Source organism: Glandiceps talaboti, chromosome 6 (genome assembly GCF_964340395.1).
Source record: "Glandiceps talaboti chromosome 6, keGlaTala1.1, whole genome shotgun sequence".
Classification (NCBI taxonomy): Eukaryota; Metazoa; Hemichordata; class Enteropneusta; family Spengelidae; genus Glandiceps; species Glandiceps talaboti.
This window is the reverse complement of record NC_135554.1, coordinates 21558082-21584013: the sequence shown is the minus strand read 5'-3', so window position 1 is coordinate 21584013 and position 25932 is coordinate 21558082. Positions and strand designations below refer to the sequence as shown.

Here is a 25932-nt window from a genome sequence, read left to right as displayed (position 1 = left end):
AGTAGTAGAAGAGTTCTTGCCCATTTATCACATACAGTAGGGTAGAGGACTTCAGGTGTTATATCAGGTAAACAGACATCATATAGCGCCATTACTGTATGCAATAACTCTTTATTTGGTACCTACACACAATGAAAAAGATGATTGATATCATTGTAAAATTATCATACAATATAGAAAAGTATTTATTTCTGGTATTTTGGAATTGAGACTGGACAATGGAGGATACATTGCAAAACTCTCTCTCTCTCACACACACACACACACACACACACACACATATATATATATATAATACTAGTAGTATGTGTGTGTCTGCGTGCAATTCATTGCTACTTGGCAATTAGTGGCAAATTTCTGACTGGTGACAGGTTCAGGTAATCAGTGATCAACTGCATCAGTTAGTGCAATGGTGCAATTACATTTGGACACAATGACTATTGATCAAATCTAAGAATGTAGAGCAATTAGAATGATAACAATAGAATTACATGTACAGTAGATTCTTTCTCAGCTCATAGCGAAACAGTTGCTTTATTACAGCAAAGTGTTTCATTTCCTTTCCCTTGAACAGTTACTTCATCAATTGACATAGACATTTTTTGAGAAGAAGATTGGCGTCTCTCATGTTGCTATGGTAACCATGGAGCGTGGTGATGAGGTTACATGCGTGTTAGAAAACGAGAAATCGTTTTTTATAAATTAATTAAAAGGGAAAGGGAATCGAAATGTAACATGCCTACCCCTGGTATTATGTCTATTGTCCGCTTGCTGCTTTGAAACAATCGTCGGAAATCGACCACCATTGGTGTACATTCGATCTCCAACTGTCTACCGCCACCATTTATACTACCTTCACCACCAGCCTTCTTTTTCTGTTTGAATTTCACGCTGGGTAACCTGCTTGAGATTGTCGTGTAGCTTTCAACGGTTGCCATGTCTTCAAACTGCATGTGCACTCCGATAGAAACGGGTGCTGAGCGCCCTTTAGCCGGGCCGCAAAATTATAATTTGTATCCCTCTGATCGGATCGATCTCAGTGGCGCAGGTTTTACAGTCTGTGCGGTTGTTTAAACTTGTCGTACGAAATAGAATCGTTCCTTGCGTGTCGCTAAAGAGTAGCCATCACTGTCCAACCGATTCAGATTATGTAGCTGTATGCATAATTCTATCTAATAAATTAATCAAACGAGTTGTTCAAATTCAGGGAACAGTACCTGTACCCAAACACTGAGAGAAAATAATGTGGAAACTAACATTTACAGCTCCCTAAGTTAGTGTAATATTCTTAAGCGGGCGTTTATGTGAAGATAGGGAGTTCAGTTCAACATGGCGAAACCCACTGTCGCTTATTTTTACGATTCCGATGTGGGGAATTTTCATTATGGTAAGAGTCTTTCACACTTTCTATTGTTAACACTTTCTTGAAATATAAACCAACATATGTGCTTTTGATCAAACTCAAAACGTACCAATTTCATGGTCGTCGGTTGGTGAGAAAACGCTTTCGAAAATGTGCTTCCGCAAAAACTAAAACAAGCAGAAACAAAGGATTTTTGCCGGTCTCGCTTGTTTATGGTCTTTGTTCGTAGGTAAACCGCCAGGAGCACACATGAGATGGGGTGACATCTGTAACGTATCATTGTAAGGGTGAAATCCATGGCTAAAGATGAAACATATTCGGTTTATTTGTCCTAAAAAAATGGCCAAGGTCAATAGGATGGCCAATCAAGTGCCTGTAGACATGCCGAGACCTTGACTGAGCACTTCGCAGGCGCAAGGCAGGATCAATTTTTCAAGGTGTTAAGTTGCGACGTCATCCATAAATTTGCAGTTTTGTGTAATTCATGTTTTTGCGTGTTGTTATGCCGTTTCTCCGTCTTGAGCACTTTCTGTAAATATAAAAGAATTCATGTCGCGAGCGATGATTAGTTATTCAAAAAATCAAAACATTATTTGAATATTAAATGTAAATAAAAACATTCAAAATCGATTATATATTTAAAAAAAGATAACTTGAAAATGATGTATTGATCTTTCCAAACTATCGCCAATAGTCATTCTGATACAAGAAATAGATAACATAATGTAAAATTACATAGGACACAGAAAAAGTCAATATATCCAGATGAAAAAAAGAACATGTTCTTTTTCTGTGTCATATGATTAAAAATTAGTAGCTGTGATCAATATTATTATAATATAATTTATTAGCAATTATCATGCTATTTATTCAGAAGACCTTGAATAAAATGCATTCAGGATTTAAAAAAGCAAAACCTTGTCAAATAGAGCTTAGAAAAATAGTAGAAAAATAACCCTATCCTTTTTTGGGTGTAGTGCATTATGTTAATGAGTTTATAGAATACTAATAAGTTATAGAGAGAGATATGTCACCATTGGTATTACTTACACTGAATCAGGAAAAATGATGACGTGATTAGTTTCAAATGAGAAACACAAGAATGTTGCATCACAGAGACAGTAATATTGCATTACAAAAGGTTACAATACAAGGTCAGTTACTGACATTTGATTTCCTGCAATAAACCTAAATATCAAGAATGATATACCAGGGAAAGAATATCTCAGTGGATTCTCAAAATCTGAGATAATTTATTTTACTCTTTATTTTCAATTTGGATTGAAATTAATTTCCTGAGAATTTATTTGTTGTTTCACATAGAGATGTAAATTATTGTGAAAGTTGACCCTCCCCTCCCCTTCCCACCCCCCCCCCCCCAAAAAAAAAAAATTGAAATGAAATATATGTTTTCTGACATACATATGTGTGTGGTGATGACTTCATGATTACAATGTAAAAAGCTTACAATGGTCTATTTGCAAGCTCAGATTTTGTTTACTTGAATCAACTTTTGCTGTCATGTCTCCCAAGGTCAATTGGCAATTGTAGACACACCCACAGTACTTTATCAAGTCAACACACCCTGTGTACTATGATGTCACTACGAACTATTGACTGGTGACATCAGAAGGAATCCAGATACAATGTATTTTGCATGTATTGTATATTGATACTATGATGGGTCTGTTTCTTGTCTAGTCTCTTCTGAAGATGCACTATGAACATTAAATAATGTATAACCCTAATCAGTGTAATTCTGACTTGCTGTCCGACCATGTGAGACATGCATCAAAATTAAAGTACATAGTGCATGATTGAAGGCACAGAGATGAATATTCATAAGTGATTATCATAAATTTGAATACCAAAACAATACACACTATTGTAGTAGTGAAAAAAAAGGTTTTTCGATGAATGTCAAGAATAATTATGCAAAATTGTGCTTATATGTATGAAGCATCTTTTACTTAGTGTTTGTTCAGATTTGCTCTTTGAGAGGACTTGTATGGTTTCTCAAGAACATCATAGTCCAGAATAGAAATTTATGCATCACTTTTTTTAACAAAACTTGTAACTACTTTGTTTGGATGTAGTTTCGATCTTTGTTTGCGCAGCAGCTTAGGATATAAATCACCCAGACCCATCAGTAGATGGCTTTCTGCTGTCACCGGACCAAAAGTCATAAATTACAACCCGATACTTGTTGAAATGTTAGGGATGACATAAAATTTTATTGAGTATATTTCTGAGAGTAATGTTTGGTATAATGTATTACTAGAACATATAACATGTCAGATATCAGAAACCATGTATTATGATTATAAGGAAAAAACTCTGAACACTTCACTATATAGAGACTGTAGTACACAGGAACCTCATGACTAAGTTAGCAGAGCCTAAACTTTCTCTAAATTCAGTTCACTTTTCTATATTTCCAGGCCCTGGTCACCCCATGAAACCACATCGATTAGCTCTAACACACAGTTTAGTATTAAATTATGGATTGTATAAAAAAATGCAGGTAAGTGTAATCCTTTGCTTTTGTAAATAATAACTTGTGAACTCAGAAGTTTCATCCATGACAGTTTAATCCTATTTCTACTAGGGGGTTACATGTATTTGTTTGTACACAAAAAAACTATGATTAGATGTTATTCCCCAATATTTTTCTTCATTCAGCCAAGGAAAATACGAGTGACCTAAGGGACCATTGTCACTATGTGTACGAGTCGCTAGATGAGTAGTAACAATCCTTAGGTCATGAGTATTTTTGGGCTGAATAAAGAAAAATATTGGAGAATAGCATAATTATACCAGCACCAGTAGATTATCAAAGAAAAATTGGGAAAGAAATGGTAATTTTGAACATTTTGACTCATATTTCGAACACAGCAGAACCAGTGACGTAAACACGTGTTGTTGTGACATAGACATGCGTCGCCGTGATGTAAAACGACCAAGTATACATTCCATATTTTTTGTTCAACTTGGCTCGTGCATGGTATAAGTTGGGAAAAGCAGGATCAATATATAATTATTCATGTATGTTATTGTGATGTTCAACCAAGTATTTTTAAATCTAACTACCCGCTGTGATGGTGTAAAGTTATATCATGTAAGTGCAATGATAACAAAACAGATAATGTTACATTGACTGACAATAACATGTGTCCTTGATGCTATGTAAGCTATTCCAGGAAGGTCCGTAACATTGCCTAGTCACCGTGCAGGGTATGGATTACAGACTGGAGAAATACTTGCTCTCCATTATTCTAAATCATGAGGACAACGCATGAATTGATAGCAGTCTCCAGTCTCCCAACTTGTACCCCTACAGAGAAAGAGGATTAATATTACAATGGGTATCATGAACAAACCATGTTTAAAATGTGACTAAACAAGATTATTTTACTCGATTTGTTCTATGTTATATCAGTGTTTGTCTGATTCAGTAAGTCTGAAAATACAAAATTATGCTTTAAAATGTAAAAAATTAAGACAAAGCAGAATTTTATTTTCAGACTCGTAGAAAAAATCCAGACAAACTAAAATATTTTACATGACAATAAAATGCAATGTATTTTTTTTGCCATTTATCCAATTTTGCATGTAAAGACCTGAGGTTTCAGTACATTAGTCATATTGAGTATTAACATTTAATTTTTTTTTTACAAAATCTACAAAAAGTTTTCCATTACAAAAAATATTGAAATGCTTCAGTTTGTTGTTGATTTTATACACTATGCCATCACATCTGTGGCTTTTAAAAAAGTCATACAAAATCACTTGCAATTAATAAGCCAGTGTCTTTTAACCACCATATGTTTGTGTATTTTGTTTTCTGTATGACAGGTGTACCGTCCCTACAGGGCATCACAACATGACATGTGTCGATTCCACTCAGAAGAATACATAGATTTCCTATCCAGAGTGACCCCTCAAAATATACAAAGCTTTACTAAGAGTCTCAGTCACTTTAATGTGGGCGATGACTGCCCTGTGTTCCCAGGTTTATTTGATTTCTGTGCTATGTACACTGGTGCTTCATTAGAAGGTGCTACAAAGTTAAATAACGAGGTATGAAGTTGTATACATACAACAGTGGCAATCAGGGTTTCGGTTTATTAAGACAGACACAAACTAAAACTAGTCTTGATACATGTTGATTGAAGCTATTGAATGGACATTGGTCTAATTATACTCACAGTAGGGTGGCATTTCTAATGACTTCCATGATTTTTCAGTGTACATTTAATTTGGAGACTTGTGTTTACACAGTGTTGGTTTAATACATGGGGATAATATCCCAGAACAGAGGCAATCAGCCACTTGTGTAATATACCACACTGAACAACAATAGTTTTAGTTTGTGTATATCTTAGTAAGCCGAAACCTCAGTTGCCACTGTAGTATCATATTTGCAAATGGAAAACATTGCCAGTAGTGCATGACACTGAGTATACAAACTATCGATGAATGTGTTCCTCCCAATCTGCTCTTAAAACTTCCCTGCCTGCATCTGTGTCTGGACCTCTTTGGAGAACAGGCCCATTATAAATTGGCTTTACTACTACTATTATTATTATTATTTATTATTATTATTGAGTAATAGTGGTTATTAATTATTCATACATCCTATACTAATTACAAATCTGTATATTGGAACAAAAAATATATTTTTCATTTGTACTAAGCTGGAAAAATTATAATTAAAAAGGAAATGGTCTAGATGTGAATACTGATGATGAAATACTTAGGAGAAACCATGGACACTGCAGATAGCCAGCTGTGTGTGTTTCTTTCTTCATTGTATTGCATCTCCCTAGTGTCTGAGATGTCAACGGAAGTCCAGGTGGTTTTGAGATGGATTGTTTGTCAGGGGTATACACAGTGATGGTATCCAGGGAACAATAGCTTAGCCTTTGACAAATACAGTATTCACAATAGTTTGACATAGTTCACCCATAGTCCCCAGAGTAAGCCGATCATTTTGTGGTATATGTTTTTGATGTTTTAAGAAATCTGGTTTTGTATATTTTAATCTTATAAAATAAGTTAGCATTTCTGATTTGTGCTTATGTTCATGTTTATGTTTATGTTTACAGTTGTGTGATGTAGCCATCAACTGGGCTGGAGGTCTACATCATGCTAAGAAGTTTGAAGCTTCAGGATTTTGTTATGTTAATGATATAGTCATTTCAATATTGGAGCTACTCAAGTAAGTGTTGTCTGATGTTTCTTTTGCTGTATTTGCAAAAATAAAATAATTTTGTGTTTCCAATAACATGACCTCAGAAAATAGGGTAGGTAGGTCGGGATTTTGTTTTATTTTATTTTATCTTTTTTATTTTTTTTTTATTTTTGAAAAATATTGCTTTGACCTGAAAGCAAACAAAATGTCGGTCAGAATACCCCTTCTGTGATAGTTTGATGTATTGGCATCTCTGGGAAAGGAAACAGACTTGCATGAAGGACAAGAAGACAAAAGAATTTCTTATCTTTTGTTTTTTTTTAAAAATGTTTAGGGTCAGTGGCTTTAACTAGGGTTGGTCGGGTTATTGCACAATTTTTTTATTTTGCCTTATATATATAACAGAATAGGGATGAAGTTTTATATGACAGAGGAAAGACTAATGAACTAAACATCAACAATCAGTAAATTCAGTTGCTAAATATTGTAAAGCTATATCCAGAAGAATACTATGTATGCACACACCAGAGAAAGTACAATGCTTAACACCCAACTAAAGCAGTTTCCCTACTTTACAATCATTTATAGCATCCATATCCAATGTAAAATAACACTGGCACAATTATTAGACTAGCATGTGGCCCTTTCAACTGTAGTCAATTTATAAACAGTGTTGTTAGCTAACACATAGTAACGTGAGTGCCCCCAACTGTTATTATAACTGTATTAGTGTAAGTGAGATGTCCATGTCTTATGACATCTATGTTTAGTACATGTATCTTGTGGTTTTATGACCAATTTGTGCTTTGCACTGGTAACACTGTTTACAGATTGATTACATTTATTTAGAGACACCTCACTGGGCTGATAATTAAATCAAATGTAACAGTATACTTTTACACTTGATAGGGATGCCATAAACAATTATGGCAAGTAGAGAAAACACTTTTAGTTGGATGTCACATTTTATCATGCCCCAAATTTTCCTGTGTTGACTTTCTGGTTACTGATAGGTCTGTCAATCAACTTGGGGTGTATGCTAAGCGTTGAAATCACTGGTACACATATAATAATCCTAAACCCTTTCTCCTATGTCTTCGTTGTACAGGTATCATCCCAGAGTTTTGTACGTAGATATAGACATTCATCATGGTGATGGGGTACAGGAAGCATTTTATCTCACTGACAGGGTCATGACAGTCTCCTTCCATAAATATGGAAATCACTTCTTTCCAGGAACAGGTGAGTCAAATGATGGGATCTCCATAATGTTTATAATGATCAAAACAGCCTGTCTAAAATACTGAATGATTACCCCCCCCCACCCAAAAAAAAAAAAAAAAAAAAAAACCTGCTCCAGTTTGATATACCTTGTACTTTTTATGGTACCAAAAGTATACTTGTATGATGATCACTCCAGGATATTTGTAATATTTTTTCTTCTTTCAGTACAGTAGAATTTTCATACTACATCACAAATTACATTACTATCACTCAGGTTATTAAGCCTTCAGGTTTACTAAAATAAACACAAACTAAATGTTGAAACATGTTGATACAACTGTGATAAAACTATTAAATGGATGTTGGTTTAATTATTGTCTCAGTAGGGAGTTCAAGTTCCATACACTTGCAGTGTAGTGTTTTGGGACTTCCATGGTTACACTATCTTGGCTGACCCACATTCAAACTAGCGCTCTGGTGTTTTTTTCCGTGGGTTATATTTTTAAATGAAACAGTGAACTGTAATTGTCCTTCAGTATAGAGGAAATGAATTGCCATCCTATATACACACACACACACACTCCAATCCCAAATTTCAATTGCTCAATTGTGTTTCTATTCACAGGAGACATGTATGAAATAGGGTCTGAAAGTGGTCGTTACTATTCCCTGAATATTCCACTGAAGGACGGCATAGATGACCAGAGTTACTGTCAGTTATTCAAACCCATCATTCAAATGGTTGTAGACTATTATCAACCCACTTGTATTGTTCTACAGGTAAAACATTTTATGCATTCTGTATCGCTGCATTTCTTTTTAAAGGCACACACTCTGTAATTATAGCCTTTGGTTACTTTTGTTTAAAGGGACACAGTCAGTAACTTTATGGTCTTTGATGTTTACTTTTGTTTAAAGGGACACAGACCATAACTTTATGGTCTTTGGTAGTTACGTTTGTTTAAAGGGACACAGACTGTAACGTTATGGTCTTTGGTAGTTACTTTTGTTTAAAGGGACACAGTCTGTAACTTTATGGTCTTTGGTGGTTACTTTTGTTTAAAGGGACACAGACTGTAACTTTATGGTCTTTGGTAGTTACTTTTGTTTAAAGGCACTGTCTGTCATGTTATGGTCTTTGGTAGTTCTCTAGGTTTCTATCGTAATGAAATGTACTTGATATTATTCCAACTACTAAGACATGTTGAATTTTGTCCATTAACTAGTAAATCTCTCACCAGGAATTCATAACATAATTGTTTGGTTACCAATAAATGCAAAAAAAAAAAATGGTTTCCAAGACTCTTTATATATATCTTGTGTTCAGACATGTACAACTTGACTTGTGCATGATATACTACCTGTATTGGGAGAAAAATGTGTCTGGTGCACCTTCAAAAGTCATGATTTGTTTTTAGTCATAGTTTGACTTTCTGTCAAGTTAAACACTATTAATGTTTACATTGTGTCTGTTTACTTCTTACAGTGTGGAGCAGACTCCCTAGGTTGTGACAGATTAGGATGTTTTAATCTCAGTATTAAAGGTCATGGTGAATGTGTTAAGTTTGTCAAAGAATTCAACATACCATTGTTAGTTCTAGGAGGAGGTGGTTACACAGTCCGCAATGTAGCCCGATGCTGGTAAGTGTGTCCTCATATCACTGTTAGTGGCTAGGAGGAGGTGGTTACACAGTCCGCAGTGTAGCCAGATGCTGGTAAGTGTGTCCACATACCACCGTTAGTATTACCATATATGGGTTTGAGTGGTCATACATCTTCAGATCTTACTAAATCATGAGTAAGTGTCAATAAAAGTGGAATGAACACATGTTCATATTCCTATGCTATGTGTTTCTTATCCATGATTTTTATGACTCAGTATTTTGTTATGTTTCAGGACCTTTGAGACAGGACTTCTCCTAGACCAGTCTATAAGTAATGAACTGCCATACAATGGTAAGTATATGTGGTATAACACCCAAATATGGTAAACTCCCAAATATGGTAAACTCCCAAATATGGTAAAACTCCCAAATATGGTAAAACTCCCAAATATGGTAAACTCCTACATTTCTATACCCCTATAGTTTATCATACTTTTAGTTAGGGAACCCTTATTAATTGCTGGAGAACTTTGGTAGAGTTTCTCTACTTACTGCTTTCATTACAAATATATATTGTCAAGTGGAGTTTTGAATTCATAGTATGCATTTGAAATGATTGCCTAGAAATGGCACTCAGTGTATAGAGGGGAAGAGAGAAGAAAAAGAACTTGCATGTACAAATATTTTGTATATCATTTTATCATTTCAGAATATTTTGAGTATTTTTCCCCTGATTTTACTCTCCATCCTGATGTGAGTACAAGAATAGAGAATCTCAATTCTAAACAGGTTAGTAACATACTAAGATGCCTTCATCAGGTCCATAAGACATTGTAATCAATAGTTCTTGTTACATGACCAAATGTTTGCCTAGTGGTAAAAGCAGCCAACAGACAGTTTGACAACAGTCTGTCTATCTGAACAGGCAACACATTACTCATACAAATAATACACTCATTGTTGTGTAACAAGAACCTTTTATTACTTGTTCAGTAATATATTTTGTCTGGTGTATTTGTGACTATTAAAAACCTCACAACATGAATGTCCCAATCCAGGCATTTAAACCATCATTGTACAGAGACAGAGGGTGATAACAAACTTGCAGGCACCTATGACCCCTAATTAGACTTTCTTGTCCGTAAGTTCATGCTCAAGTTCGTGTTCATATGTACTGAATAGTGGGTCAATCTGTTAACAAAGACTGAAGTGTGCAGTCGAAAATTTCAGGTACAACTTTCAAGTTTGTGTTTGGATAAAAGTTTAATTCGATACAATATCCCATAATGTTCACATCTGGCATTACTATTTTTCTAAAGATGAACATAAAATGCTTACAATACAACAAAATACTTGAAAATGAAAGATCAAAAATTGAAACGCGCCCATCATAATTATTGTGCCGTATGACAAAATGAAGCACATATTGATAAGAAAACACGAAATTGATACAGGAACTGGGTTAAGAATGTTATAATGTTTCAGCCTGCATGCTGTAAACCATCGGAATGAATTACCTGATTATGTGGTGACTTCTAGAACAACCAATGCATTCAAGACAAATTTGGATCATTATTGGACAGATATTAGGCATACCAAGCTGAGCTTGTTATTAACTCATTAATTTCCAACTCATACTCAAGCTCAAGAAATGTTGTATTCATACTTTGCAGTACATAGACCAAGTGAGACAAACTGTACATGAGAACCTGAAGGCTTTGAATCACGCCCCCAGTGTTCAAATGCAAGATGTACCACCAGATCTCCTAAGTCTGGAAAGAATTGATGAACCTAATCCTGACATACGTGACCCACAACAAGACCAAGACAACAGGTAAGATTGAAAAAAAAAAAATCTTTATCTGATACATTAACACCAAAAGGAGCTACAATTCTCGATAACTGCAATGACATTTTACTTCATGCTAGAGGGTCAAATTAGAAGGAGGTTGATTTATTCTCAAGCATGCCTATAGTAATTTATGTTGAATTTGTGGAGCATAAGTTATTTGTCGACCTTAGAAATTGCATGATTGTTATTTCTATAACATGCCTAGGGAGTAAAATTCTATATTGTATACCATATTAGGACATGAAATCTACATGGATTGCCAGTCTCTTAGAAGGGTTAGTGTGTTACCTAAGCTAAGCAATAGTTTATTTTGAGGATAATGCCATGTTACCAGGGCAACAGCTTTCCAGTGGTTTTGGTAGCTTTTGAGTTGCATTTTGTTGAGACCAGCATACACTACTACTAGTGTGAATAAACTGCCCTCTGTGGTAGTGTGTTGATGTTGATGATGAAATCTGGAAGTCATCTGTTTTTGTTCATCTTTTTATTTTTTCACAGAATTGAACCAGCTAATGAATTCTATGATGGTGACAAAGACCAAGACAAAGACAATGAAGCTGATCTTGATGTTTGACAACAACGTTGTTACTCAGAAGGAAATTATGTAGAGTCTAAATATGTCACAGAATGTTAGGCGATATAGACAGTGTTGTCCAAACGACTTCGTACATGGGTCATCCCCACCCTAATGATACATATATGACTAACAGTGAACAGCCATCAGTGGGTTACAAATACTGCTGGCCCTTTTGAAATGTTAAACCTGAAATGCCAAAATCTAAAACAGAACATAGTAATGTTTATATTTATTCACAATATATTATTACCTGTTGAACCATAACAGATATAATGAGGACATCACAAATATGTTTATTTGTGGTCTGGACTTCTACACTTACTACCCACTCTATGTAAGAGGAACAACAAAAATTTGTAAATCAAAATTTATCTGAATCATAAATGCCATTATTTCCCAAGTAACCCCACAATTGAGAGAGATAGATACATCTACTTTTGAAGATAAGAATCAGAGATTGGGCAGTGATTGCACAATGACATCCGTGATAGATTTTTTTGGGGGGTGGGGTACTTTATTCAGAGTGGGGTGTAAGCGATAGCTTCATCTTCTCTCTGATGGCATGTTATGTACATAACTCCTGTATACCAGCAAAAAACTGCTACAACACAGTAGCATCTCATCTGTGGGTTTTTGAGATAGCTTATGTAAACTCAGCAATATTGAAGAGACACAGAACCAAATGTTGTCAGTAAATTGCAAACTTTTACTACAATCATATGGGGAGGGGGGGGGGGGTACTTTTTTGTTTTTTGATTTTTTTATACTAAAAACAACTTGAACAAGATGCAGTGTTGTAAGGACACTAAGTATAGTAAGTTAATACATTCCACACATGTATGTAAAGCATGAACATTTTGGTTTTGTTTTTCTCTCTCTCTAAATGTACATATTTGATGCAGTATTAAAGAAAATGGATGTTTTTTTTGGTTATACTGGTATTTTAGATGTGGGGAATATCAACTTTTTCTCAGGCAGGGAACTAAACATTTGTAACGTGTACAGTGTAGTATATTAGACACTCCAAATAAATAGTACTTTTCCAAATTGTCTGGTTATTCATAGTACTGCTGATTGTCAAATTTAATGTGTAAAAGATCTCCAATTATTCCATTATGTGTTGGCTTAAAAAAAAAAAAAGAGGGTGAATTTGACAAATTCACCTACATTGTAGTTGTTACAGTAGCAATTTCTATTTTGTACCATTTTGTAAAAATGCTTCAGACTATTTTTGCCTGTGTATCATTTCAAAATGATGAGAATAGCTTTTCACAAGAAGCAAAGTCGTACCAAATGCATAAATATTGAATAACAAAAAGTGGCATTGAAATAGAGGAATGCTACCATCACATACATGTACACATGTAACCTATGACCTCATTCCAGATTGTCATAGTACTTTGACCTCTGAACCCAATATGGACACCTGTGAAGACTGCAAGTCAAAACTTGATCAGCAGCAGTTAGAGGCTATCGTAGACAAAACTAACATCAATTAAAAAAACGAAGGAAATTTGTAAATGAATTTTAGAGACTTTAATAAATGAATAAATGAATTGCAGTAGGGTAGTTAATAGAGCGGTCAGTCAGTCGGTCGGTAAAGACGCACTGTAGATGAATTATTATTGCCTCACAGCTATGTGTAGTTACTAGTAATTTGACTGCGGTTTTTTTGGATAGTGGATGTATTTGGTGATGGTTGATACATCCAGGGTAATATTTGTATATATAAATATCAAGTACATGCTGCTAGGACTGCCATCAATTGAATTATAATGGCCCTGTACAACACCAGGCCGGTCTAGAGATGAAATTGTTACAAAAAAAAACTTACATAACACTTTATATTACAATTTTCAAGTAAGCTTGCTTCTTTGCATCTCACATTACTATAGTAAAAAAATATTACATTATGTGTTTTGTGGGCTGTATTTTCAAACATCGTTTTTCTCAAGAAGGGTACATGATTTTAATAAAATTGACGCAAGTAACTTTGTAGGATAGACGGAATAGTGCATCATATGTTGAGGACATGATTGTAACTTTCAATTTTTCAGATGTTTTTTAAACATCTATGCTAACGTCAATTTCAGGTGATTTTACAAATGGAGATTTTCGTGTCTCAATAGGAATGCCACTCCACAGGAAATAAAAGCCTCCTCATTAATTTTGGGTTCTGGGGTCATGTCATGGTTTTACATTACCTATATTACATGTGATTTCAGAGAAACATCAAGTTCAAGTTGTCCCTCCTTTGGGGATCTTGCTGTGGGCCACATTGCATCATGGGAGTCAGCAGAAATGTTTATGCAATGGTTGAACAATGAATATTCATGACCATTTCAGTGAAGGTAATTCGAATCTCCAGAACCTAAAACTAATGAGAATACTTACCTTTATTTCCTGGCGTGGCATCCTCTTTTAATATGTGAGCCATTGCAGTGGGAATGTTCAGACATTTTTTTTCATTGTGGAATCATGTGGTTGGTTGCTCCATCACTCACAGTTCAATCAAATCGGCTGTTTTGTACATTCAAAATAATATTATTACCATATCAAAATATCATTTATGTTTTGTGTGTGGAAACTAAATTCAGGTAATTTAGTAATGTAAAATTGGAAGATTTCATTTGTGAAATTTTTTAACTTGAGTATGACATTGACCAACCTACTACATCCACAACCCCTGTGACAAAACTCATTCCAGTTACCAAAATATTGCCAATCTATGCGTTTCCAACAAAGTATCATAGTATGCCATTTCCAGTCATCCACTGACATTTCAGTCATTTTTTGAAAGAGGTGTCACAAGAGGGCATCCTAGATAGGGAAAGTGGAGAGTTAAAATCACAATGTCCTAAAAATAGTATCATCTGAAATGAAGTTAGCACAAATGTTTTTGAAGAGGTTGAGAATTCCAAATGCTTGCCATGAAATGTTGGGAATGATATATATATACTATTGCAATCAACTATCATGGCCGTAACTACTGCTTCTGAACAGCACTCCTGAGTCCTAGTGGCAAAGCTATAGAATCTTTTGTCTTTACAAAAATTTCAATATGGTGTATTTAAGCTGTAGCCAAAACTTCACCCAATGGGAGTACTTACATAAATTTGAAAACCTGCAAATTAAGTATCACAAAACACAAAAATAAATATTTGAAGATTTTTCACAAAAAATGTGTAAAGTGACATCAGCCCTATCATAGTTTGCAATCCATGTACAAGTGTACCCTAGCTTTATTTCTATGTTATTGTTTTGTACAATTGCGTTGACCATCACTTGTATGTGTCAGAAATCAACACTGTTTGATCACTCAAGGCTTTATTTAAACATGATGTCAATTATTTTGATCTGTATTTTCATTTTGAAGCTCTGGTTTGTCTTTCAAAATCAAAATTTTGCACCCATTTTTTTTTGTGACATTGAATAGTTTGTATTAAACAAAAGAATTTTTATGAGGGTAAGCTAAATGAATTACTTTTGTCCAGTCCTTAGTTTTGCAAGTTATTGAATGTTTGTGCACCATCCAGAGAGACTGTGGTTTGTGAAACGAGTGGCAAGCAATACTTCTGTATGTACAGGTACTTGCATCAACTCACTCAGGTACTTGACACTGAAATTAGGGTCATATAATGTGATATGTCCAGGATTTAAACCACCACTGACCTGAGGTCACATATCCTGGTTCTTACAGGATTAGCATTATTACCCTGCCATTGACCTGAGGTCACTTATCCTGGTACTCACAAGATTAGCATACATTATTAGCCCACCGCTGACCTGGTCACACATCCTGGTTCTCACAGCATTAGCATTATTACCCTGCAATTGACCTGAAGTCACACATCCTGGTACTCACAAGATTAGCATTATTACTTCACCATTGACCTGAGGTCACACATGCTGGTACTTACAGCATTAGCATTATTACCCTGCCATTGACCTGAGGTCACACATCCTGGTACCTCTAGGATTTGCATTATTATCCACCACTGACTTCTACAATCACCAAATCTTTAACACATAAAAAAGATGACATGTTCAAATTTGGAGTGGTTATGGTCTTACATTTCAGAAGTTATATTTATGGAAAACTGGCAAGTCAGAACCACAAGGCCTTGCGTGTTATTGTAAAAGAGCTCATTTTGAAACTTGCAAAATGAAAAAAGACAGACTGATATTAGCTTCCAGGATTTAGAATACAGGATCAAGTTGATATATTATCTGGTACAAAATCATCTTATTGAAGGCTAGGTCAAGTGTCCTACAGGTGTGGGGGTAAAGTTTGACCTTGACAATAAGAATAATGAAGATATATCACAACAAAATTCCCTTTCCATCGGTTACTTTTATTTACAATATTGTTATCATACAAAAAGAGTAATGAAAGTACATCCCATAATAGTTGAAGACTGAGTCATGTAATATTCCAAACAATAAAATTCAGAAACTTTCTGAAATATTCCCCCTTCTCTATGATTAAATCAATTCATTTTTTTATCTGGAATACAATTATTCAAAGTTCTAAATTAATAAATACTGTACACCAACTGGGAAAATAAAACAAGTCTTTGGTTTTTGTAAACACAACTATTACAAAAGTCCAGCATGCAAGAATTCTTCCCTCACTGTGGCCAATATTCTTCTAAATACAGAAATTGTCCTCCCAAGAAAATAACTGGTCTAAAAATAAGTCATGGATAACTAAAGAATCCCTGTTTCAGAAGCAGCAAGCGTTGCACAAATTTGTGTAAATTGCGATATGTAAGCATAATACTTTGATTTTTACCTCTGAAAAATAACCAACTGTGAACATGAACTAGGTTTTGCCATTGTTTTAAATATTCATAACAAATTACCATATTGATGATGGGAGTACAAGTTCCTGAACAAACATTTAGGGGGCCCTCCAAAATATACCCCATATCTCCCCAAACATAATTCAGTTTTTCACTTCCATCCAGACACACAATGTAGACAAGGGGGGTTGGTAACATGAATAAGTAGAGCAATAACCAACTATGTTCAAAGTTTATGTACCCTGACTTGATATTATTCATGTTTCTTTAAGTAGAATTTAAATAACTATAAATAAATTAATATTTGAACTTTTAAAACAAATAATTTTAGTAGAAGTGGTCATTTTAATGATGGTTATTTTTAAAATTATCAATAACCTGTAACCTTTGACCCTGGGTTTAAAAGGAATTGTAGAGAATATTTGAAAGTGGTGTTCACCCAAAAATACATGCTGGTGAATGTTTCCATGCAGCCAGGAATCAAAAATATTTGTTTCATATTTAATAGCACACTTGTTAGCAGCTGTTGAAAACTGAAGAACAGACTTCGGAATTTTCAATATCATGCAAATTAAAATGTTCTGCCTCTGAATGGCTGACTTATTTCAATTCAATAATCAGATTCCTGTGTTACAAAAACTGACAAAAATTCAGTGCACAGAATGTGAGGTGGCATCTACTTTTAAATGCTCAGATATTACAGCAAATCCCAGTCTTCTCAGCTACTATGAACACATGGAAGTTATTACCACTCACACCTTATTAAACCATTCATTTGGGCACTTTTAACTTGATAAAACCAAGAAACATGTGGTTGAAACATGACTCACAATTGATACACATGGAAAGCTGGTATAAAGTACATGGTCAAAATTTTAAAAAGTACATTTGCTATAATTTTATCAACTGCCCCATTCCGATATATTCATGCAGAAATAACTTATCTTACAAAAAATCTAAAGAATATGTTCACTCAGGTTGCCACTGCAAAGAAACAGAAAAGTTACATTTATTAGGAACAATGATGATCCATGTTTGTCCGATGTGGAAAAAAAAAAGAATTCTGAGGAAATTCATTTCTCTTACTTGGTATAAGGGGGATAATGTACATAGCATATCTAGCATATAGTGTTTCAGAATAGAGGAATTTCAATACAAAGTCTAATTTGAATTCCAACTTAAATCAATCTTCTTTAAAATGAATGCAGAGATGCAAAATGAGTTAAAAAATTCAAGCCATTACTGCCCTCACTTTACTTCAAATCCTGGAATGTCAGAACTAAGACAGTACAGATAACTAGGTGTCTAGCTCAAATATCTTTCACAACAACAGGTTTGACCATGAAGTCAAAAATTGAAACTGAAACCAAAACATCAATGTTCAATCCTTTATTGAACTACAAGTTCAACGTCAAGTATAACATTTACTATCACAAGTGTTGGTATCTCATCTTTGTTTTGATGTCAGCAGTATGATTGATTTATTCAGACACATTGATACCATCTTGATTTTAATCACATAGTTAGGGATGACTTCAACCCCCTTATCCTTCTCATATATTGGAAAGAAGTGTTACATAATGAACCATAGCTGTGGCAAACTGATGACCTTCAAGGCTTCATGTCTCCCAGCAAGTTTATTCAAAGCTTTGTACGACACTGTTTACTATTTTTGTGTAACTTTTGATCTTCCTTACCCTGTATTGTCTCCTTGTGGTGATAAACCTTGCGGTGGTATCACTACTGGTTGTGATATTGGTATTTGCTGTTGTTGAGGTGGAAGTCCATTGAAGGCTTGTGGTCCATGTGTTGACGGGTGGTGAACTATTGGTGCCAATGTCGGAGTGCCAGTTTGGTGAATCTCAGGTGCATTGAAGAAGTAAAACTGAAATGGAGCCAGAGATTTAAATAAAAGTTACTACATGACACAATACAACAATGGCAGAGCAACTATCAGGAAAATAACAAAGACATAAAATACAACTACTAGCTATCAAGGGATGGTGATGAAATTACATGCGCAGTAGGGTGACGTTTCCGATGACAAGTTTTTCTAAATTGGTGGACCATTCACCTTCATTCAATGTTTATTCTGTTATCTTGATTACATGTGATACACAACCCTGGCACTGCTATTACCCACTTCTGTAATCTACCTCATACAACATATAAGTTTGTGTTTATCTTAGTTTGCTGATAGCACATTTTCCATAGCAATACTTGTTGGGTGCAGCAGTACACCTAGACTAACAGATCAGCCGTTGTGGGTATATGGTCTAATCTCCCTTTCCCCCAACATTCAGTCTATTAAGGCAGGCTGATAACCCCAGACTGGTGAGGTCATTACAATCTATGGCACAACATGCATTAACAGATCATGTCAGTGACACTTCTTGGACAGTACGAAACTTAACAATGGGAATGACAGAAAAGTTTGTACATGATATACATTAGCTTGTCAGAGCCAGTCAAACATAAACACAAGTTTCTAAAACATCAACTTATCAAAAATTCCTTATAAAAACATTTAAAGGTTGCATAACAAGACCAAGAGCTAGATTATATTCATCTTGAATAAGCATTTGGTATTTATGACATAAATATCTTCCGCCATTTTTTTTCTTCACAGACTTACCTTAAAGCCTACAGCTAACAAAGTATGTAAGAGGAAGATACAGACTAAGATACCAATAGCAATCTTTCTATTGTCTTCTTTGACAGCTGGCCAAAACGTCAGCAATAGAACAGTACCAGACAACACCAAGGCAAGGCCTAGTAATACCCACTGTAGCCACGACACTGGTATCACATACAGAATCTACAAATAATCAAGACTATACTGTTAAAAGAGTTCTCAAAAAACCACTTATTATTGCCAACACACAAAAACTAGTAGTGCATGTTGAGTCTGGCTACACAGTTAACACAGACTAACTACTAGAACAGACACAAAATGACAACAGTAATTTATGATATAGACTGTAAGATACGTCATGTTGTTCAGCCCTATCAGGCTTCTAGAGTGCTGACTGATAGCGTGGCACAAATGTCTGTACCTTTCAGACTACAAATGACATTTCATCTTCAACTCACAGTGACATGGCCCTTTTTTTCAGTTATATTTTCTTTTATTTGGGGAGTACACCACATATAATAATGATGTTCATTCAGTGTTTTGGCCACTGGCCTTGCCAATAACTTGTGTAAAGGTACAGTAAACCAGAGTTATAGAGTAAACTATCTAATTATCACCAGAAAAAAATGCAACTGAAAAGATACATCGTATGTCTCGGAAATCTAGTTATCAAATAAAGGAATTTTATAAATACTTACAGATATTGGAATGTAGATAGACAAGGAGTAACCATAGATACACACAATTTCTAAGAAGCCATATCCTGCTTGACTGCGTCGCCATGTCAACACCCCCCATACACTTGCTGCTATTAACCACCAATAACAAAATATGGCGGTGGCTGCTATGGAAACTGCAATGGAAAACACACAAATCAAATTGTTTGAGAAGTTGACTGGTGCAGAGAGGCTACTCAGTAGAGGCTAGGTGATGAAAGGTATAAATTCATACAAGACAAAAGTTCTCCAGGTCATTCAGTTTTCTTGACAAAACATTTATTTACAAACTGTGCCATACAACTTATATATTTCTGCAACAGACGTTTTACTAAAGCAATATAAAATGCAGGTTTGTGTGTTTATCTCTTCATGCAGACTAAAGCAATATAAAATGCAGGTTTGTGTGTTTATCTCTTCATGCAGACTAAAGCAATATAAAATGCAGGTTTGTGTGTTTATCTCTTCATGCAGACTAAAGCAATATAAAATGCAGGTTTGTGTGTTTATCTCTTCATGCAGACTAAAGCAATATAAAATGCAGGTTTGTGTGTTTATCTCTTCATGCAGACTAAAGCAATATAAAATGCAGGTTTGTGTGTTTATCTCTTCATGCAGACTAAAGCAATATAAAATGCAGGTTTGTGTGTTTATCTCTTCATGCAGACTAAAGCAATATAAAATGCAGGTTTGTGTGTTTATCTCTTCATGCAGACTAAAGCAATATAAAATGCAGGTTTGTGTGTTTATCTCTTCATGCAGACTAAAGCAATATAAAATGCAGGTTTGTGTGTTTATCTCTTCATGCAGACTAAAGCAATATAAAATGCAGGTTTGTGTGTTTATCTCTTCATGCAGACTAAAGCAATATAAAATGCAGGTTTGTGTGTTTATCTCTTCATGCAGACTAAAGCAATATAAAATGCAGGTTTGTGTGTTTATCTCTTCATGCAGACTAAAGCAATATAAAATGCAGGTTTGTGTGTTTATCTCTTCATGCAGACTAAAGCAATATAAAATGCAGGTTTGTGTGTTTATCTCTTCATGCAGACTAAAGCAATATAAAATGCAGGTTTGTGTGTTTATCTCTTCATGCAGACTAAAGCAATATAAAATGCAGGTTTGTGTGTTTATCTCTTCATGCAGACTAAAGCAATATAAAATGCAGGTTTGTGTGTTTATCTCTTCATGCAGACTAAAGCAATATAAAATGCAGGTTTGTGTGTTTATCTCTTCATGCAGAAAACATTAAACATAGTATTGGGATGAGCAATGCGATTGTAGTCGACAGCACAAATTTTTCCAAATACCAACAACACAAGTCTATAAGTTTACACACATTACTGGCATTCAGGTGTTCGTGATTGATTTGACTCTGTAACATCAATTTTGTTGCCATTTTTCAAAATCAGACTTCATAACATGACAAACAGAATGGACTGAGAAGCTGCCATATTTCAGAATTACTATAGCACACCTATGCATATTGCATCAACTAAATGTGTGAGCATTAAACTTTAGATGAAATATCCTGGGTTTTTTTCTTTACCTTTTTTGAAATCTGGATGCCATTCTAAATCTGAGTTTCCAACGGTGGCGAAGTAATTGGATAAATCTCCTGTAATAGCTGTAGTGAACACCAATGTAATACAAACCCAGAATGGACCTGATAACACACAGTACATGAACAACAATATCAGTAAATTCATTCCAGGTATATTTTCTTGATAAAATACACTGTCTGATCAACATACCTGAGTATATTGGTTATTGATGTGTTTGAAAGGGGATAAATTATCACTGGCAACATCAACTACTATAATATGTAACTAGTAGTTGAATCCATACATATCAAGAACCATACAAATAATGCAAAGCCTGTCTGCCTGTCTGTCTGTCTGTCTGTCTGTCTTTGCCTGCCTGCTATTCCATCTGCCTGTTTATCTGTTTGTCTGTCTGCCTGCATTTTGATGTATTCGGTCTGCCTGTTTATCTGTCTGTCTGCCTGCTTGCATTTTGATGTATTTGTCTGTCGGTTTGTGTCTGCCTGCCTGCCTGCCTGTTTGTCTGTCTTTGCTTGCCTGTTATTCTACCTGCCTGCTATTCAGTCTGTATGTTTGTCTGCCTGTTTGTCTGTCTGTCTGCCTGCATTTTGATTTATTCAGTCTGCCTGTTTATCTATCTGTCTGTCTGCCTGCATTTTGATGTATTTGTCTGTCTGTTTGTGTCTGCCTGCCTGTTGGTCTGTCTATTTATCTGTCAATGTCTCTCTGTCTCTCTTTCTGAGTGCTCAAACTGGTTGTGTATAAGTTTGTAGTAACACTATGCAGACTTTGACAGAAAATATCTCACCATATAAATCTGGATTTGCTCTGACTTCATCACGGAAATTCTTGCTTGGTTTTGGTACAAATGATCCCACTAATCTCCTAAATACCTGGTAAGCAATGTAATCAACAAGTTGTGGTTTAGCAAACAGGTAATCAATACAAAGAACTTGACAAGCGTCGAAAATAATGCTTTATAACTTTCACATATAAATACCCTGACATCAATATCTTTCCAGCTATATTCTTCATTTTCTTTCACAAAATTGATACAAAAAATCAATAATTTTTAACATCAAAGAATATGTCTTTCCAAATAAAACATTCATTCTGCCTATTTAGAGAAGATGACAATACCCCATGTGTGATGCGTTTAACCAAGCTATTGTTATGTCTTGTACACTGTAACCTCTTTATAATGAACTCTGTTGTAGCGAACATTCTGTTATAGCAAACACCCTGTCATGTCCTCAAAATTATAGAGTACACAATTTAATATAATCAATACATTTATAACAAAATCTTTTCTGTTCATGTCTCCAAATGAGTTTGCTGTAAAGAGATTACAGTGTGTACTGTAGTCTGTCTTTCATGTGTTCATTCCAAGAAGTGTTTCAAGAAGGTATTGAAAATTACAAGATGAAATCCTTCAATATTTCGATTTGTTAAATACCCAATTGTCCATATTTATAGTAATCAAACACATTTGTGTGGTTTCATCATTTATCATGTTACAACCCTAATCTTACCTCCCTCCATAATACCCTATTCTCATATTCTGGTATATGCTCATTGGTCAAGAGACCTAATCTAATGCAATAAACTGAACTGAAATATGAATTTACAGAAATCAGGAGTGAAGCGTTTTGTTTCTAAATACAATGCATAACTTCATTGATGACAAAAATACAAAACTATATAACATATTAAGAATAACTGTCTTACCTGGTATGTTTCTACATCAAAGAAGGTCTGATAATACTCAAATGTCCAGAAAGAAGGAGGTTTTCTTGACTCTGATAACAACTACAAACAAAAGGAATGATGACAAATTAAATCATAAATTTGGACTGATTATGTCACTAGACACTTTTAACACATCATGTGTGTTGTCTACTCAGTCCATTACACTATGATGTACCAGCTGGCATCTAATTAATATTGACACCATATGTGTAAAATCCTTTCCCTTTGTTTTTGCAACACACAGTTAGTATAATTATATTAGTCATATCACAAACTGTACTGGACTAGTATGATGTAATGAAACAATTCACAAGAACTTGGCTGTTGATTTTGATTACTTGCCATCCCATTCACTGTCCCTTCCAATACAAGGCAAAATGTCATTTGTGGGTACACATAGTGATAAACACTCAGTTTCCTTGTGAGTCACCCCATGGTAAGGGATCAAGGAACACACAATTTGGTGCATTTAATACATGACATTGCTGTGCATCAGTATGAATGAAATTACATAAACATTGACAGATTATGTCAACATGACCCAAAAATAGTTTCAGTTTTTGTCGATAGGACATCCATCTGACCCACAGAATCTGCTATTGTTGTATGTTGTATAAAATAACAAAAAATGTATTTATACCTCTTTTTTGTCATCATCTTCACCTTCATTATCATCATCATCATCATCACTAGGATAATTATTGAATGTATGTGTCTGGCCATCACGGTCTGCTTCTATGTTACTATCACTAAAATCTAATATGGGAACAAACAACACAGAAGTGAAATCACTTTGTAAGATGTCAAAAATGAAATGTCTTCTCTCATAGATAAAAGAAATATAGATGGCAAGTCTGAAGATGCAGTCAATCATGGCACTTCTTAAATCTAATGATGTGTAACTGTTTTTATACCATGCTCACGCCAAGTTGAACAAAAAACATGGAATATATACTCTGGTCATTCTATGTCGCGACAACACACGTCTATGTCATGACAATGAGTGTCTACGTCACTGGTTCTGCTGTGTTCAAAATATGAGTCAAAACGTTTAAAATTACCATTACTTTCCTGATTTGTCTTTGATATTACTGGTGCTGGTATAATTATGTTATTCTCCAATACATTTCTGCAGTCAGCTGGAAAATACTCATGACCTAAGGGTTGTCTCTACTCATCTACAAACTTGTAGTGACAATGGAACCTCAGGTCACTCATATTTTCCTTGGCCGAACGGAGACAAATATTGAGAATAACATCTAATTGTTAATGGTAGAACATGGGTAAACTCGTAAAATATAAACAATCCCCAATAACTTTACCAGGATTCCCTGCCCAAATTATTGAACAAGGTTAGAAATCTATGGGGTATTTTTAAAACCAGATTTCCCTCTTTCTAATGCATGTATGGTGATGTTTAGTCTGACAGTTCCAGCCGTTGGTCCGCTATATGTAACCATTCACTACTCCAGTGAATGAGTGAGTGAGCATAGCATATATAAGCCGAAGCAACTTCTGGATCTTTCAGGCTAGGTGATTTTGTGTGGCTTATCTTAATTAAACCAACCATTGAAAGGTGACAGTATTACAAATGTATTAATATACTCTCCCCTACAATATTAATGTGCAAGTCTAAAAAAAAGGACTTTGTAGCTGGTATAGGTACTCTGGTGTATCTCTTTAAATAACAGTCTAGTTTCTGGCGACTGTGTTCCTATTTTACACACATGTGAGAAGATAATGTAGTGTGAAATTGGAACACAGTCATCAGGAACTAGACTGTCTCAATAATGGCAACTGGACAAATTTATTCACCTTTGTATGTATTGACATCAAATATTTAAATGTCTATATGCATGTAAAATGCATTACTATTTGGTATCATTTTTGTGTTCACTTTATAACCTTGATACAATGAAGGAATCAACGATTTGGTGTAAGCACAAAGATATCTTTAAAAATTAAATAGATAATTATATCACATTACCATGAGACTGATTTTTTTTATTGTCATATTGGAAGAGCGAACAAAATATTACATGCTTCTGAATTAGAAATTGTGTCAATTTTCATTGTTCGATCATCAAAAAACCATCACCACCATCATCATCACCATCAGCCATCATCACATCATCATCATCACCACCACTAAACCTAAGCACAAAGGTCGATTCGATTCATCAACATCTTTTTTTTTTAACTCGACAACAAACTACACTCTTTAAACATACCTTGAAATTTGAGTTCGTCTGCTGATTTATCGTCCTGGTCCTACAAGGAATAAAATACAATACCAATGTATCTTTGTTTTGTCATATGACGATCACATGTGACGTGGCATGCAGAGTTCTGAACAGTTGAAATATTGATGATATCGTACCGAGGTGAAAATTGGTTGTTTTGTCCATCATATTTTAAACAAAATCTACACAAAATTCCTAGAAATGTATGTCGGCTTTCTTGAATGTTCGAAGTGTGTATCTGAAGTCGAGAACACTTTATCTACCTTATCAATATCCAGGACGGCATCGCCAGCTCCCCTCGTCGTCATTTTGGAAATTACTCGTATCAAACTTTGACTGTTATTTCTCTACTCCAACCACTTCCGTGATTTTACCGAACTGGAGGAAAGAAAAATCAAATGAGTTTGTGACCTGGCGATGACCCTA

At 34.9% G+C, this 25932-nt stretch overlaps 2 protein-coding genes across 2 annotated transcripts; one reads left to right on the top strand and one right to left on the bottom strand.

Moving 5' to 3' along the window:
• Positions 1–1303: 1303 nt before the first annotated feature.
• LOC144436112 (histone deacetylase 3-like) lies at positions 1304–12518 on the top strand. Its single transcript, XM_078124802.1, has 11 exons — positions 1304–1387; positions 3805–3887; positions 5219–5443; positions 6472–6584; positions 7666–7799; positions 8407–8561; positions 9268–9422; positions 9679–9737; positions 10095–10174; positions 11059–11219; positions 11736–12518. Exons 1-11 carry the CDS (start codon positions 1330–1332, stop codon positions 11809–11811), a joined length of 1299 nt encoding a protein of 432 aa, XP_077980928.1. The 5' UTR covers positions 1304–1329; the 3' UTR covers positions 11812–12518.
• A 3643-nt stretch (positions 12519–16161) lies between these two features.
• On the bottom strand, positions 16162–25825 carry LOC144436343 (protein YIPF1-like). Its single transcript, XM_078125117.1, has 10 exons — positions 25770–25825; positions 25495–25534; positions 23904–24019; positions 23243–23323; positions 22323–22407; positions 21520–21636; positions 19953–20107; positions 19255–19437; positions 18317–18504; positions 16162–17603 (listed from the first exon to the last, which is right to left on the bottom strand). Exons 1-10 carry the CDS (start codon positions 25812–25814, stop codon positions 17576–17578), a joined length of 1038 nt encoding a protein of 345 aa, XP_077981243.1. The 5' UTR covers positions 25815–25825; the 3' UTR covers positions 16162–17575.
• Between the last annotated feature and the right edge of the window lie 107 nt (positions 25826–25932).